This window comes from Magnolia sinica, chromosome 5 (assembly GCF_029962835.1).
Source record: "Magnolia sinica isolate HGM2019 chromosome 5, MsV1, whole genome shotgun sequence".
NCBI classification, from domain to species: Eukaryota; Viridiplantae; Streptophyta; class Magnoliopsida; order Magnoliales; family Magnoliaceae; genus Magnolia; species Magnolia sinica.
The window spans coordinates 26,843,801-26,861,857 of record NC_080577.1 but is presented as its reverse complement, the minus strand read 5'-3'; the positions used below and the strand labels follow the sequence as shown (position 1 = coordinate 26,861,857).

The window sequence follows — 18,057 nt, the reverse complement described above, 5'->3', positions numbered from 1 at the left end:
ACCGGTCTAGCCCGATTCGTGTCCAGCCCTAACTGAAACGGACGGACGCGGATTGTATCCTACTCCGCCCATCTCCACCTGGGAACGGGCAGGAGATTTGAGTGGTCACCGTGATGTATGGGTCTTATCCACACCGTCCATATATTTTTTAGTATAATTTTAGTGAATAATATAAAAAATGAGGCAGATCCAAGGCTCAAATGGACCACACCACTGGAAGGAGCGGTGATAATGATCCTCACCGTTGAAACTTTTCTAGGGCCCACCATGATTTTTATTTTCCATCCAACCTATTCAAGTTACATGGACCTAGATGAAGAGAAAACACAAATATCAGCTCCATCCAAAACTTCCGTGGCACCCAAGAAGTTTTCGACTGTAAGAGTTTAATCCACATCGTGTAGTCCACTTGAACCTTAGATCTGCCTCATTTTTTATGTGATACCCTAAAATGATACGAAAAAAATGGATGGACGGTGTGGATAAGACCATACATCACGGTGGCCACACTCAAAGCTCCTGCCCGTTCCCAGCTGCAGACGGGCGGGGGTAGGACGCAATCCCCGTCCAATACCACTGTTCCGAAGAGAGAATCTGCGAAAGCTTAGAGCCGAAGGCATCTGTCTTTATTTTCATCTTCTCTCCTGTTCGACTCTACTATCTACCAGAAATGGACGGAGCAGGTTTCAGCAGCCTGGATGAGGGCTGTATTACCCACATTCTCTCCCTCACTTCTCCTTCACATGTGTGTAGATCGTCTTCGGTCTGTTCTATCTTCCAATCAGCAGCGGAATCTGACGCTATCTGGGAGAGATTTCTGCCGTCCGATTACTCGGATATCCTGTCCAGATCGGTTTCCCCCGTACATTTCTCATCCAAGAAGGATCTCTATTTCAGTCTCTGCAAACCAATTCTGATCGATGATGGCAAAAAGGTAAACTTGGCGATGTTGTTGCTTCTCTCTCTCTCTCTCTCTCTCTCTCTCTCTCTCTCTCTCTTCAGTTGGTTGGTTGCATGGAGGCTCGCCCTGTAGTCGTTTGCGACTTCTACCCAATCATCTGATGATCCAGACCGTTCATCTTGAAGGTCCCATCATGAATGGACTTCATACCAAAAATCTCACAGATGCACCACATTTCATGCAGGCGATTAAAACAGTTGCCGGATGAACACGGTCTGGATCATTGATTATTGGAATTTTTTTTTCCTATTTATTTTTTATTGCTATATTTCCGCTCTAAGATGAACGGCTTGGATGATCACATGGCGGGAAAGAAAAGGGGAGCAGCCTTGGGGCCGTTTGGCTGTGTGGGTTTGGGGGTATTGCCGTATTGGAGGGTATTGGATCGTATTAGGAATCCAGGGACGTTCGTCAGCGTGCATGAGAGGTATTTGGAATCCACGCCGATTTCAAATACTCAATTTTGCTGAGTTTTACAATCTCTCAGGTTGGGCTGCTAATCCATTCTACACAGGGCATGTTGATGTTATCCCAAAACAATCAAATTATCGGTCACATCACTAAATCAATGGTTAAAAAACGTTGATTAGTTGCTCAGTTGTGATCATATGCTTGAAATCCCAAAGATGTTCTCGATATGATCAGTCGATGCAATTGCCCCACATCCCACCCGTGCATACGTGTTTACAAGAAAAAGATGGCTTTCCTTTTTAGCCCATCATTGCTTTCCTTTTTATTTCAAATCTCTATATTAGGATTTTTTTTCCCCCATATCTTTATACGACTTAGGAAATAATTTTAGATATTTCTTATTTAAGTACTTTTTTATTTAGGTGTTTTCTTAATTACAGTGATTTTCTATTTATGTAGTTTACTATTTTCTCATATCTTGGCTAGCTAGGAATTCTATTTTTAAATTCCATAGCTTTTATTGAATATTGTAAGAATTTATTATAAATAAAGCGTATGGCTTATGGAATAAGAAAAGTTGAATGACATCTCTTTTTGAGTAAATTCTCTTATTTCTCTCTTGTAGTCGTTGAAGAGGGGAAGTGATCTATAGTCTAAGACTAGATGACTGTTGAGCTTGTTCACAGTTTTGCATTCGCGGTCTCTAGCATTCAGCTAGAGGATTTTTGGGTCCTTTTCCACAATCTCTTTCTTCTTTTCTTTGATCTATTTGCTTCCCTTTGCATTATTCATCCATATAAAATGCAATTCAGGAATGGTTTGAATTACCCTACCAAGGGCCCCACCCTAAAATCATAACCTCAGTGTTCTTTGCAAAGCCTCTGCAATGTGTGTATGGCATCCAACCTGTGAGCAGGATCACAACAACAACAACAACAACAACCAAAAAACCCAGGCCCACCAACTGATTAGGCTCATGCCATACAAAACAATGGACAAAGCCTAAAACCTCCAAATTCATGGTGTTTGAGGTGTCCCATTTTCACGGTGGGGCAATCCTGATGGATGGGTTGCATTCCATGCATACACTTGGGTGGGCCCTGCACATACCATTTAAAACAATGACAAGAACAAAAAAACCCTCAAAATTCAAGTGGGTAAACACCTGATGGATTGGCTGGATGCTATACACACGTCACAGTGGGCCCCACCCTCAGTTAATTGCAGAGGGACCGTCCTTCCCTAGTCAGTACAATTTTTTTTCTTGTTTTTCCATTAAAACATGATGATGATGATGTTGTTGTTGATGATGATGACAGAGTTTTTGGTTGGAAAAATCAAGTGGAAAGAAATGTTATATGGTGTCTGCTAGAGATCTATCAATATCGTGGGGAGATGATGATCGGTATTGGCGATGGCCCGTTCCTCCTTGTACAAGGTCTCACCCTCAAATTCACTTGTCCAACAGTACATCATTCAAAGCATTAGTTCATTCTCAATGCGCCTTTTGCTTCCAACCCATCTTGGGGATGGTTTTGGATGTAGCATTGACCTGACTTACTAAGCCAGACTTGGGCTTTGTCTTAGGCCCTGATAAGGGGCTTTGGATTTCATGAGCTCACATTCAGAGATAGTTGGATGATTTTGGCCATCGATATAAGCAGTTGAACGTGGAGATCCAGATAGATTATGGAAAATGCATAGCTGGGGTCATCCTTTTAACGTGACTATTGGTTAATATGCCATCAATGATAGCACCCACAAGATGGATGGTTCTGACTTCTGATCACCCACCATCTCTGCATGTGGACCCAACGAGGCAATGCATGTTGCTGAGGCAGAAAAATGGTTTCAAAAAACATTACAATACAGCCATATCATGTGTCCATATTGGCAACTCTGGTTATGCTGTACAACAGGGAACGGTCCTTCCAAAAAAAAGAAAAAGAAAATTAGGGCTGTATTGGCCATGGCCGTTATGATGGTATTTAATTCTCTCGTTTGGTTTTTTTTTTTTTTTTCATTTGAACCATGGAAGAAGTTTAAAAACTAACTTTAGTCTAGATCCAGGCCTATTTGAAGATCAAAACAGAAGATTTGAATAGGATTTGATGAATCAGAGTGTGGTGTGCCTTTAAAAAAAAATTGTAAGAATTAGCAAACATACTACATTTTCTTCACTTTTTAATCTCTTTGTCATTGATTTATATGTAATGGGTCATAATCCACCAAATCATGCCTGATTTGTATTCGATTTGAGCCTATTTTGTTGACTTTCAGCAAGGTAAACAAAACCATTGAAGACATTAAGAAAAACGAGAGATTCTAGTGTTTTACATTTTTTCCCAATAATATTTCAAGATTTTTGTGCTAAAAGAATCAGCCGATATAGGGCCGATACGCTCCGAAATACCCACTGATATGCTTATTTGAAACCTTGGCCGGAGATGCAGCCCACCCAAATTGAAGTCTTTTGATTTATTTTTGTAAGATCAATGGCTGACATAGTGTCCTGATGCCAGTGTCTTTCCTGAAGTAGCCGAGTTGATCTTGGTCTGGTGGTTCAACCTTAGTGGCTCCATCGACATGGCTGCTCTCTCCCCAGGCACCATGTACACTGTTCGATTCATCGTAAGGCACACGGCTCACCACTATGGATGGCAACATGCGCCGGTCAACTTATCTTTGCATGTAAAGAACAATCCACACGCACAAACACGTAAGGTGTTGATGTTGCCGGATCAGGAAGGAAGTGTCCTCCAACCAAGTGTGGAAAACAATGGATGGATGGAGGTGGAAGTGGGAGAATTCTTTTGTGATGGAGATGGAGAAGTTGAGTTTAGGATGTATGAGTTACATGAATATAAGGAAGGGATTATGGTTATGGGTGTTGAAATAAGGCCATCTACAATGTATTGGGAGCCAAGGAAACAGAACAGTGTGGGAACTGAACAAAGCGTCGGATATGATAGTGAAGGAAGTGCCAATTTATCCATTGGATATGATAGTGAATAACCCATCGTTTGAGAAGATTTTACTCCTATTTTGTTAGATGTTAGATGTTCAGTTCTATCGTTTGTTGCAGTGATTATATACTGAAAAACGGTTTGATCATTGATTTGAATTTTATGATATGTATGATTTGCTGTTATTGCCATGCTTCTAATCATCCAAATCATTGCCTAAGAAAATGGATAGTGGACACTGGTTATGATAGGAAAGGTCTGGTAATTGGATCTGTATGAGATTGTATGTATGTAAGATTTGTACATGGATCTGTATGAGATTGTATGTATGTAAGATTTGTACATGGATCAAAATCCTAAGCTTATTGATAAGGAGATCTTACCAATCCGACTCCATATTATCAATTGATTGGATCTATCATATGTATGATTATCACTTGGCTCGATTTGTATATTTCATACAAACTCTTAAGGCCTGTTTGTTAAATTTGAAGTATGAACCTTGAATTTGAAATCTAAATTAAAGTCTGAAAACCTTTTTGGTAACTGTCTGAAAGAAATGCTGTAGTCTGGAGATTAAGTATTGGATCTGAAACAACTTGTTTGTTAACAAACGTTTGAAATGTTTGAAAAGTATTAATTTGGCATGTTTGTCCGTCTCTTGTTTGGAAATGTTTTACATAATGAACGATTTATTTTTTTATTAAATGAAAATAAAATCATCCCTCTCTTTTGCCAGCTCATTTTAAGGCATGGAGCTAGTACACCACGCCACAGGAAATAGTAGTCATCGAGTGCCCATCAATGCCACTCTCGCAAGTCCGGGCGCCGCTTTGGTGTATCCCCGGATCCATGACGTTGGTGGGACTCCTGACTGTGAGGCTCACGGTGATGCATGTGCCTTTGTCCCAGAACTGAAGTTGACCCAAATCTTAGGTGGATCACACCACAGGAAATAGTCGTTACTGAATCCCTACCATTAAAAACTTCGTGGATTCCACCGGAATGTTTATTTGTCATCTAACCTCTTGATAAGGTCATAAAGTCCTAGATGAAGAGACTACACAAATATCATCTTGATCCACTGCTTTTCTAGCTCATAAGAAATTTTTAATGGTCAATTACCACTGTTTCATGTACTATGATCAATCTCATATTTAGATTTGCTTCATTTTTTAGATCATGCCCTAAGATGAGCTTTCAATTAAGATGGATGGCATGGATATAGTCACATACATCATGATGATGATCCGAAAGTGATGAGTTGGTGTCTTTATGTTAGAGGGATTCGGAAGTGGATTGTGTCCCTACCCCCACCTGACCGAAAGCTATGCAGGCATGGGCTCTGTGGGGATCCACCATGATGCACGGGTTCTATCTACATCGTTCATCCATTCTTCCATATCATTTTAGGGTATGATGTTCAGTGATGTTTATTTGTCTTCCAACCTATTCATAAAGTCAAAAACTTGTGGCACCTAAGAAGTTTTCAATGGTAGGCGTTTGATCCTCATCGAGTGGTCCACTTGGGCCTTGGATAAATCCATACATAACTGTGGGCCCTGTAAAGCGGAGGGGGCAGGATGCAAGCCGCTTTTGGTGGATTCAGTAGTGACCCTGTGCTAGAAGAGCTCCGTGAGCCCACCATAATGTATGTGTTTTATCCATGGTGTCTATCCATTTGCCATCTCATTTAAGGGCATGATCCCAAAAATGAGGAAGATCCAAATCTCATGTGGACCGCAACACACGAAACAGTAGTGATTGAATGTCCACCATCAACATCATCTTGGGGATCACAAAAGTTTTGAATGAAGATGATATTTGTGTTTTTCCTTCATCCAAGTCTGTGTGACTTAGGTTGGATGGTAAATAAACGTTACAGTGGGCCCTAGGAAGTTTTTAATGGTGGGTGTTCAATCACCACTGTTTTCTTGTGCTGTGGTCCACTTGAGATTTGGATATGCTTATTTTTGGCTCATGCCATAAAATGATCTGGAAAAAAAGATAGATAGTGTGGAGAAAACACATACATCACGGTGAGGCCCATAGAGCACTGTCCAGTAGCCACCTGGCTACTCGCTGATCCATGTATGGTACCCTCTAATAGAGGGATCAGGGACCTAGTTGGAGATGGACAGTCTTGTCAAGGGCTCTATGAGGCTTAAGGTGATGTATATGTTTTATCCACACCGCCATCCATTTTTTTTCATACCATTTTAGGGCACAAGACCAAAAAAAAAAAAAAAAAAAAAACAGGGCAGATCTAAGGTTTAACCGGGCCATATTACAGGAAACAATATGAATTAGGCACCTAGTGTTGAAAACTTTTGGGGGCCACAGAAGGCTCTATCAAGCTAATATTTTTTATTTCCCTTCATCTAGGTCCGTGTGAGCTTATAAAGAGGTTAGATGGCTAATAAACCTCATAGTGGACCTTAGGAAGGTTCCAATGATAGTCGTTCAATTCTCGCTACTTTCTAGTGTGGTCCACTTAGCTTTGGATGTGCCTATATATTTGGGATCATGCTCTAGAATGATCTGAAAAAATTTAATGGACAACGTGGATGTAACACATGAATCATAGTAGGGCCTAGAGAAGTTCCATATTTTAAAAGTTAGTTGAGTGCATGCAATCTATTTGGGAGAGAATCTCTTGGCAACATGTGCAATGGCAATTTTGGAAGAATTTTTTTGCAATCTACTTTCTACTCACCATTAAGCCAAACCTCTATTATCGAAATATAAAAAATAAAAAAAAAATCAGAGAAAATCACATAGCGCTTTCCAGGTCCAACATTAACAAACAACATTTAACACGGAGTACTTTCCGAGTTCTGCATTTAGTGATTATTTTCAGTCTTAACAAACATATCCTTAATCACTTTATGAGCAAATCTAGACAACCTCATTGAGATGCCACACCTTGTGTTCTCCCTTTTTCAAAGGATCTCTCGGCCAAGGGTTACTTATGTCATCTTCTAGTTCCTTTGAGAAGACTATTGTGATTTTGATTGGGCTAGTTATCACATGACACGTTACTCTCTTACCAATTATTGTACCTTGGTGATTCTTCTCTCTTAAGGAAAACAAAGAAGCAATCATTTATTTCTCAATCTTCTGTCAAAATAAAATATTGCTCCATAGCTACTATTAGTTGTGAACTAACTTAGCCAATTGAGTTTTTCATGAACATACCAAATACATTGAGCTTTGATTGTTACCTCATGCTAGTTAATTTATTTACCAAACCATTGGGCAATGATTCATTTCAACGCTTGAGTTTCAAGTTAGGCCTTTTTAATACTCACTCTCTAACTTGAGGGGAAGTATTAGATTGTAAATATATAAGATTTATAAATTGAATTACTTGGATTCTAGGATTTGTGATTAGCCTTGTACACCTAATCTTAGGGCATATTTGTTAAATCTGATGAAGTCTGAAGCTTGAATCTAAAGTTTAAATATGAAGTCCAAAGCTTGAATCTAAAATTTAAATTTGAAGTCTGAATATGAAGTTCGAAAACCTGTTTGGTAATTGTCTGAAAGAAGTGTGCCGAGTCTAAACATGAAGCATGGAATTTGTATTTTTTTTTTGTTAACTTGTTAGTACACACCACGCTATTTAGCCACCCCCACTAGGGAATCAATACCAAGATATCTAAAAATTAAGTACAGAATCCAAAACAACCCATTTGTTAACAAACATCTAAAATGTTTGGAATCAATCCCGAAGAGGGATGTGGTGTGGCTAACAGTGGGGTGTGACTAACAGTGAGGTGTGTACTAATAATGGGATGTGTGTACTAACCAAAAAAAAAAGTCTGAAATTTGTTAATTTGACACATTTGCCTGTCTCCTGTTTCGAAATGTGAGTGGAATCTATGACGGTGGAGCCTACCATGATGTATGTGCATTATATCCACACCGTCCATCCATTTTGAAAACTCATTTTAGAGTATGATCCCAAAAAATGAAGCAGATCTAAATCTCAGGTGGACCATAATATAGGAAACAGTGATAATCAACATTAAAAACTTCTCCAGAGCCACAAAAGTTTTACATGAAGCTGATATTTGTGTGGTCTCTTCAAGAAGTCTTTGTGACCTTATCAACAAGTTCGATGTCCAAAAAGCATTTTGGTGGCTCCCTTGAAGTTTTTAATGGTGGGGATTCAATCACGATTGTTTCCTGTGAGAAGGGTAACACCTTAGTTCCCAAGGTTGGTAGGCAATCCTGTCTCAATTCGGGATCCACCGAAGCCACTAGAGACGAACAGTCCTATAAGGGATTTTATGGGCCCTACTGTGATGTATATGTTTTATCTACACCGGCCATCCATTTTTCATACTATTTTAGCATATAAGACCAAAAATGAGGAAGATCTAAGGTTCAAGTGGGCTACACTATAGGAAATAGTGGGAATTGGGCGCCTACAGTTGAAAACTTCTATGGGGATCTGAGGTTCAAGTGGGCCACACTATAGGAAATAGTGGGAATTGGGCGCCTACAGTTGAAAACTTCTATGAGGATCTGAGGTTCAAGTGGGCCACACTATAAGAAGTTTTTAATGGTGAGTGCTCAATCACTGATATTTTCTTGTGGTGTGATGCACTTGAGATTTGGATTTGTCTCTTTCTTGGTCTCATGCATTAAAATGATCTCGCAAAATGGATGGACAGTTTTGATATATGTTGGTCTCGCAAAATGGATGGACAGTTTTGATATAAAACATATATCATGGTGAGGCCACATAACTTGGTGACGTTAGGTCGGTGGTGTGGGACACATCGTGTGATCCACTTCTACTACTGGCAGCATCCGAGTTTATTGCTAAAGTTTCTCGCGAAACTTCCTATGATGGGATGTTAAGCGGGGCCCACCGTGATGTTTGTGGGAAATCCACCCCATCCATTCGTTTTGTAAGCTCATTTTAGGACAAGAAACTAAAAATGAGATGGATACAAAACTCAAGTGGGCCACACTATAGAAACGGTGGGAATTGGGCACCTACCGTTGAAAACTTCTTGGGGCAACAGAAGGCTTTGAACAAGGTGATATGTGTATTCCTTTCATCCAGGTTTGTGGGACCTAATGAAGAGGTTAGATGGTAAATAAATCTCACAGTGGATGTAGGAAGGCTTCAATGGTAGTCATTTAATTCTTGGTGCTTTATGTGGTATGGTCCACTTGAGCTCTGGATGTGCCTCACTCTTTGGGATTATATGCTCTATAATGATCTAAAAAAGTTCATGGACAGTATGATATGAATCTAACACAAATCATTATGAGCATAGAGAAGTTCTACAAGTTTAAAAATAGATTGTATATTAAGTAATTTAATAATGTAATCCAAAGAGAGAGGATTTCTTTGGCAACATGAGAAGGGATAAATTTAGAAGCAATTTGATTTTTTTTAAAGAAGAATCTACTGAATTCATTCTATATTCACCATTAAACTAGACCTCTCTTGCTGGAGAAAAAATTAAAATAAAATAAAATAAAATAAAATTACAGAGGGCTTTTCAAAATTTCGTATTAACAAACATCAATTACTGTAGAGCACTTCCTAGTTCTATATTTTATAATTTTTTTCAATGATAACAAACAGGCACCTAAATTAAATATTGCTAAATATAGGTTTTTTTTTTTCTATAAGACTTCTCTTTCAAACTTGGATGAGATCTTGTCCAAGTAAGGCTATTAGCAAGCTGGGCTTGGGGTTGGCTTTTGCCTGAATTTTAAATTGTTCCAGCCGACCTATTGAAAATTTTTATTGTCCGTGATTTTTTCTTCAAGCGTTTGTTTTTCGTTTTAATTTTCATCTTCTTTCGGAAACCTAAAAATGTACAATGAGATTCAGTTCGTCCGATGATTGTATCTCTCATGTCCTCTCGCCCAGGTCTCATTGAAACGTGTGCGATCGTCCATGGTCTCTTTCATCTTCCTATTTACAACCGAGTTTGATTCTATTTGAAAGAGATTTACATTAGAGCGTATATAATATATAAAAAGAAAAGAAAAAAAATTCTTTAAAAAAGGACTTCAATAATAAGTTTGTTTGTTTGTTTGGTTTTTTTTTTTTTTTTTTTTTTCAAGTTTAAGATATTGTTCCCCATCAAATAAAGAAAAAAAAATGTAAAAGTCCTTTAAAAAAAAGTGTTCTATTATACCTTGGCTGTTATGTGTGCACCAAGTCGCCCGGACATGGTAAGCATGGGTATACTTAAATAATAATAATAATAATAAAATTTAAGTTTTAGTTTTGCCAAAAATTATTTTGTTTTAATTTTATTATTAATATATTTTTTTTTATAATTATTGAATAAGTGAAATAAACAAACCCTAAGAGAAACGCATCTCTTCTCTTTATCTTCCTTGTATAAATAAGGAGATAAGGAGATGGGCTCTTAGGGTTTTTATTCAAGCAAAAACCTCTCATCGTGGAGCCTGAGCCTGCTTTTCTCTCTTTTTCCAATTGACATGGCTCACTTGAGTTTTGAATCTACTTCATTTTTAAGCTCATGTCCTATCATGATATGGCAAAATGGCTGAATGAGATAGATTCCGTACAAACATTATGTGGAGCCCCTAGCTGCTAATCACAGTAACTTCGTAAATCAGAGTAACTTCATACACCAGGCTGCAGCAAGTAATTTTCAATTACATTTTTTTTTGGATTAGCTTGTTAGTACACACCCATTGTCCGTACACACTCCACCCTTAGCCACCCCCACTAGGGAATTGATACCAAGACCATAGTGTTCAATTACATACTCAACTAATGTCACACCATGCAGAATCAATCAAATATTGGCACATCAAGGCCTCACCGAATCTGCTCTCACGGGAAGACTCATTTTCTAAGAAACAGAGAGGTAGCCTCATGACGTGTTGAAGTTGCTATTAGTCTGAACTACTTTCAAATATACTTTGCATGATTCATATGCAGTGCCCCAATTAAATCCCACCCCTCACCAAATTGGCTCCCAATTTTCTAAGAAAGGATTCCATAGTGGACCCTTGATTGCCAAGCTCCGCATTAGTGTACCCTTAAAGAAGTTATGTGAACCCCACCATGATATACATGTTTTATCCACACCAACCCTCTATTTTTATTTTATTTTATTTTTTTAATATTATTATTCATATCATTTTAGGGCTGAGCTCAAAATATGAGGCAAATCCAAGTCTTAGGTGGATCGAAGTGGTGATTGAACGCCCACTGTTAAAAAATCTTATCAGGGCCTCAAAATTTTTAGATGAAGCTGATATTTGTTTTCCCTTCGTACATACCTATTTGACCTAATCAACATGTTAGATGGCAAATAAACATTACAGTGGGCCCTAGGTTCAATCACCACTGTTTCCTATAGTGTGGTTCACCTTAAACTTGGATGTGCCTCATATTCTTGGCTCATGCCCTAAAATGAGCTGTAAATATGTTCGGCGTGGATAAGACACATACATTATGGTGGGGCCCACATAGTTTTTACAGTACCGAGCTGGTACTCGAGGGGACTACCGAACCGGATTCCCATTTTTCGCCGCTGCGCTGAAGCGTAGAAATCGTAAGTCTATCCAGCGGGACCCATCATGGATGGCCTGTGTTTCAAAAATCACACATATTAGACAAATCTATCCTTCATTATCTTCAACTTCCTGAAGCACTCTTTGGCCGTTAACTAATGGCTGCTCTGAATGCCACCTATCGAACGGTTAGGATCGGCTGATTGAGTGCACATGGAAACATTTACGGCCTGAGGAGCTTTTCATCGGGAACGGATTGGCTACTCCCCCGCCACCAGCCAATGGCTGATGGTCGGTGCTCCGTGGGCCCCACCATGATGTATGTGTTTCATCCATGCTGTCCATCTATTTTTCCATATCATTTTATTTTAAGAGACTAAAAATTAGGTATATCCCAATCTCAAGTGGACCACATTAAAGGAAACAGTGTTGAATGAGCGTTGACCATTAAAATCCTTTTGGGGGCCATAAAAGTTTTGGATCAAGCTCATCTTTGTTTTTTCCATTCATCTGGACCTGTATGACCTAATTAACAGATTGGATGTCAAATAAACAGTACAGTGGACCTTAGGAGGATTTTAATGATGGATATCCAATCGCTATTGTTTTCCCGTGGTGTGATCGACCTGAGATTTATATCCCTCTCATTTTTGGGATCAAGATCTAAAATGATCTTTAAAAATGGATGAACGGAATGGATGAAACACATATATCATGGCGGGGCCCACAGAGCACTGACCACCAGCCACGGGGCTGGTGGCAGGGGGAGTAGCCAATCTGTTTCCCTTTTCATCGGGGCAGACCATGAAATAGGTTCAGACGGGTCAAAATGGGGTTATCAAGCAGGTCTTGAAGGTGGTTTTCTAGTAAATTCGTCCAAAACAGCTGAAGTTCAAAAGCCCCAGTTTTGTGGTTTAGTGAAAATCTGCAAATGGAAGGGGGAGAAACAGCAGCAGCGGCGGCTGCGGATTTCGACGGGTTGAACGAGAGCTGTATTTCTCACGTCCTCTCCCTCACCTCTCCTCCAGATGTGTGCCGATCGTCAGCCGTCTCTACCATCTTCCGATCCGCATCGGAATCTGACGCCGTTTGGGAGAGATTCCTGCCGTCGGATTATCCAGAGATCCTCTCAAGATCGGCTTCTCCTGTGGATTTCTCGTCCAAGAAGGAGCTCTTTTTCCGCCTCTGCGATTCGATTCCCGTCGACGGGGGTAAAATGGTAAATTTCCTGTAAGCTGCAGCCCTTTTTTGTCTGTATTCCTGACGCCCTCACAAATCGGGGCCGGCGCTCAGAATCTGGGATATTTCTGTTCTTTTGACCTGAGGAGGAAAGTGGATTTTGCCTGTGACCCCAGGCACATGGATATACCTGTGCTCGGGCTTGTTGGTTCCATATAGATATCCGTGACAAATCTACTCCGTCCATCTGTTTTGAAAGACTACAACAAGACAGGAATCTAAACATCAGGTATATCCAAATCTCAGATGGACCACACCAAACGAAAGAGTTGGAACGCCTTGAACTGTCAATTATGTTTGTATGCCATCCAAACCGTTCATAGGGTTATTGCCACTCAGATAAACTGTGGCCTGTGGGCACAAATATCATCCTGATACAAAACTTCTGTCCATCCAAGGCCTTCAATCCCTACTGTTTGGCGTGGTATGGCCCACATGAGATTTAGATCTGGCTGATTTTTTTATTCCTGTCTTATCGTTGTCTTGCAAAACAGATGGACGGAGTGGATTTGTCACGGATATCTCTGTGCACCCCACACAGCCCCGGGCAATCCGCTTTCAGGAGGTGACCCTGCCACTAGCCAGCCAATGGCTAGTGGTCGGTGCTCTGGGGGCCCCACCATGATGTATGTGTTTCATCCACGCCCACCCATTCTTCCATATCATTTTATGGTATGAGTCCAAAAATGAGGTCGATCCAAATCTCAAGTGGACCGCACAGTGTTGATTGAACGACCACCATTAAAAAATTCTTGCGGGCCACAAAAGTTTTGGATCAAGCTGATATACTTTTTTTCCGTATGACCTAATCAACAGGTTAGATGTCAAATAACCATTACAGTGGGCCCTAGGAGGTTTTTAATGGTGGACATTCAATCACTATTGTTTTCCCATGGTGTGGTCCACATGAGATTTAGATCTATCTAATTTTTGGGATCAAGCCCTAAAATTATCTTTCAAAATGGATGGACGGCGTGGATAAATCACATGTCCACAGTACCAACCACTAGCCACTGGTGGCAGCGTCACTAGCCAAACCGCGTCCGATTGAACAAGTGTGTCACCTAAATGAGCTTCCATCAGGTCCACCATCCCTCTGAATGGACAGTTAAAACCAATATGGCCATTCAATCAAGCGATTCACTCAATCAAGCCATTCATCAGGTGGGCCCATCATGAACCTGCCCCTGACTAAAAATCAAGCACGTCCACTCATTGGGTGGATCACACATACAATAAAATCTGACGAACAAAAAATAATTAATTGTTAATGATACATACACAAATGTGTGGCCCACCTGATGAGTGAACTAGCCTTAATTTTTGGACCAGTGCAGGTTCACAGCCGTACCCATTTGATGAATGGTTCAGATTTCACACACCTGTGCCATGCTGGCAAAGCTAGCAACATTACCATTCCTACATAAGCAGGATGATGCAGTGAGCTTTTCTTTTAATGGCAGAGATTTTGGTTAGAAAAATGGAGTGGGAGAAAATGCTATACGTTATCTGCAAGAGAGCTTTTGATTATATGGGGAGATACTCCTAGGTATTGGAGGTGGATTTCTCTACCTGAATCAAGGTCACTCCTACTCTCTCTGCCTTGTATTTTATCTCTATTTTGCATTGGGCATGCTTCTATACAGCAATCTGGACCATCCAAACCATGGGGTACAGGACAAGAATCATGCTGATCAAACAAACCTAACCATCTGAAATTGGACTTCTGCATGTTGGGTGTGGAACTGTTTTCTTTATTTCAACCATCTTATGGCTGCTGGATGGATGGTTAGGATTATTTGGGTCGATGTGAGATGTGGCTTATTGACATTTGGACGCCACATTTTTAATGCTCAGAATGGTATTCGGCCACATGTAGGGTTCAGATTCTATCACTTAGGGTCTGTTTGGGCAGTGGGATTAGAAGGGATTAGGTGGGATGGGATTCATCTGGTCCGTGCCAATTCCTATCTATGTTGGGGAAGGATGGAAAAGCCTGGAATTACATTAAATGGAATTGCATTGGGTCTTGTGCCAATTTTACTCAATGTTTGGGAAGTTGTGTAGGTTCCACCATGATGTGTGGGCTATATCCACACCGTCCACCCATTTATCGAGATTATTTTAGAGCATGGGCCAAAAAATCAGGTAAATCTAAAGCTCAAGTCGACCCCACCATAGAAAGCAATGGAAATTGAATATTTACCGTTGAAAACTTCTTTGGGGCCACATAAGTTTTGGTTCTACCTCATTTTTAAGCCCATGCCATAAAATGAGGTTACAAAACAAATGAACGGTTTAGATATAACATATGTATGTTATTCTAAGTAATTTCAAATGATGGTGGGTATATCCATTCAATACATCATCGTATTATCAACAAAGCATGACATTAATTTTATCCCATGGCAATAGGGGACAATCCTGCCATGGGTAATAATTATGTTTTCTGAATCCCATCTCACCTAATCCCTTCTAATCCCACTGCCTTAGGGTCTGTTTGGGCGGTGGGATTAGAAGGAAATAGGTGGGATGGGATTCACATGATCCTGTGCAAATTTCACTTAATGTTTGGGAAGAATGGAAAAGCTTGTAATTACATTAAATGGAATTGCATTAGGTCCTGTGCCAATTTCACTCAATGTTTGGGAAGTTGTGTAGGTCCCACTATGATGTGTGAGCTATATCCACACCGTCCACCCATTTATCTAGATTATTTTAGAGCATGGACTAAAAATCAGGTAAATCTAAAGCTCAAGTGGACCCCACCATAGAAAGGAACGGGAATTAAATACTTATCATTGAAAACTTCTTTGGGGCTACATAAGTTTTGAATCTATCTCATTTTTAGGCCCATGCCATAAAATGAGGTTTCAAAACAAATGAACAGTTTAGATATAACACGATATATCCATTCAATGTACCACTGTATTATCAACAAAGGATGGCATTAATTTTATCCCATGACAACATGGCACAATCCCTGCCATAAGTAATACTTATGTTTTTTGAATTCCATCCCACCTAATCCCTTCTAATCCCACCGCCCAAACAGACCCTTAGGTCACCCCTTACTGTGACAGAAACAAACATGATCATGGATTGACAGCTCGGATGAGTATCTTTAACAATGCGAATCACCACTGACTCAGCTGAGTCACGCCCAATTCTACGGGTTACGGACACTTTCATGTCCAGGATGACTAGAGATGACCCAATTGGAGGCAGAGGTGATCCGGTCCGTTAGAACCTTACAACAGGTGTATCTCGCAAAACCGAAATGAATTACTCAATGTACCATACATGATTTTGTGGTAGGAGAAGCTACTTTAGCCAACCAATATGGCTATGCCAGGTTGCCCAGGCCGAACTTGCGAGATTTCATCAGATCAACGGTCAAAAATCCATTTTTACTATTTATAGTAAGCTTTAGTTTGATTATAACTTTTATGTTTAGGAGTTGTGTCCAACATGAAAAGTGCCTAGAAACATTAAGAGAATAATGTGGTTAAGCCAAATAGGACACTTACTATAAATATTAAATTTACTATTTATAATAAATTACCAATTTTAGGGAGTTTGAGTTGGAGTTTAATTCCAAAACTTCTTCCGGTTTAATATCCCTAATTAAAGGGTTGTAAACTCATTTTATTCATCAATCAAATTTCGAATTTCTAGGATTTATTTTTATTTTCTCATTTTCCCTCGTGGATTCAAGGAATCTCTCTGAGGAGTCCAGATAAGCTCCTTGGATTTGGAGTAATTATCCTCGAGGAAGACGGTGATTGACCTCATCACGTTCATCCCTACGTCAAATTCACCTCAGACTCGGGCTGAGTCAGGGCTCAACTCGAGACAAGATAGTATCCATGAAAGAGAAAAGAAGCAGAGCTCCAGTTCAATTTCTTTGTTCTGCAGGTTCTCAGAGGTGGCGGAGCTCTTAGGTGTGTGTTGGCTGGAGATCCACGGCAAGTTTGAAACCTGCATGCTCTCTGCGAAAACGACTTACTCAGCTTTTCTCATCGTAAAATTCCTCAATGATGTGCAAGGACTCGACTCCCTTCCTATGGAGCTAACGGTTAGATTGGGAGGCAAGGTGTATAATAAACACACAGCTTATTTACTAGCCTCAGAGAGCCGAAGGCAACGGCATCAAACTAACCTAGAACGAATGAAAGAATTCATGAATACATTACCCTGTTCACGACCGAATAGGTCTAGACGCATTAACATGGAGAATGTTCGGATTCCAAGTGCCAGAACTGATGGATGGATGGAGATTGATATGGGCGAGTTCTTTGTCGATGAGAGAAGTGAAGGGGCAGTGGAGATGAGTTTGATGGAAGTGAAGGGTGGCCATTTGAAGGGTGGAATGATCATAGAAGGCATTGAGATAAGGCCCAAGAAGTGAAGCATTTAGTAGCGCTAATACACTTGCTTTTGCTCCTTCATTTACTTGTATAAGAATACATTGGGCTCTGTTGTTAGTGTTTACCATCTGAAGCTTTTTATTTTTTCCTTAGTTCAGAAATAAAATGATCAACTTAAAATCCAAAGTAATTTCTTCAAAACAATCGAATGCAACATTGTATTCACGACAAACATATTAGATTCACCACAAAATGCTCGGCCTGAAATAATGGCATTTACATTCGAGCCAGCCTTCTTTACTCTTTCAGTGATCCACATTGCTCATTTGTTGGACCCCACCATGCATATGCAATGGATTATAATTGTCCTATACTAAAGAAACATTGGCATCCGAATGGATATGGACCATTGGACTTCTCTCCATTTACTTCTGACCGTCTATCTTGCAGGCAAATTATTGGATGGCTATGATTGTCTGACAGAGTACTTGCCTGTCTATGTTGAGGCCTGTCAGATGGGCAGTTTTTATCACTGAAATGTGGATTACACATGCATAAAACCATGGTGATTGGGGCCGAG

The 18,057-nt window shown here is 40.0% G+C and overlaps 1 protein-coding gene across 1 annotated transcript; it reads left to right on the top strand.

Annotated features, from left to right (window-relative positions):
* Positions 1 to 584: 584 nt before the first annotated feature.
* LOC131246999 (uncharacterized) lies at positions 585 to 17,756 on the top strand. The gene is made up of 6 exons (XM_058247447.1): positions 585 to 934; positions 2,692 to 2,810; positions 3,895 to 4,385; positions 12,807 to 13,087; positions 14,571 to 14,689; positions 17,026 to 17,756. Exons 1-6 carry the CDS (start codon positions 671 to 673, stop codon positions 17,516 to 17,518), a joined length of 1,767 nt encoding a protein of 588 aa, XP_058103430.1. The 5' UTR covers positions 585 to 670; the 3' UTR covers positions 17,519 to 17,756.
* The last annotated feature ends 301 nt before the right edge of the window (positions 17,757 to 18,057 follow it).

Bases quoted from the DNA above. Each gene is read 5' to 3' on its own strand.
- LOC131246999 (XM_058247447.1), top strand. From the start codon at position 671: ATGGACGGAGCAGGTTTCAGCAGCCTGGATGAGGGCTGTATTACCCAC. The intron at 935-2,691 runs GTAAACTTGGCG...TGATGATGACAG, and splicing joins TGATCGATGATGGCAAAAAG to AGTTTTTGGTTGGAAAAATC. The intron at 14,690-17,025 runs GTCACTCCTACT...TTTGTTCTGCAG, and splicing joins ATTTCTCTACCTGAATCAAG to GTTCTCAGAGGTGGCGGAGC.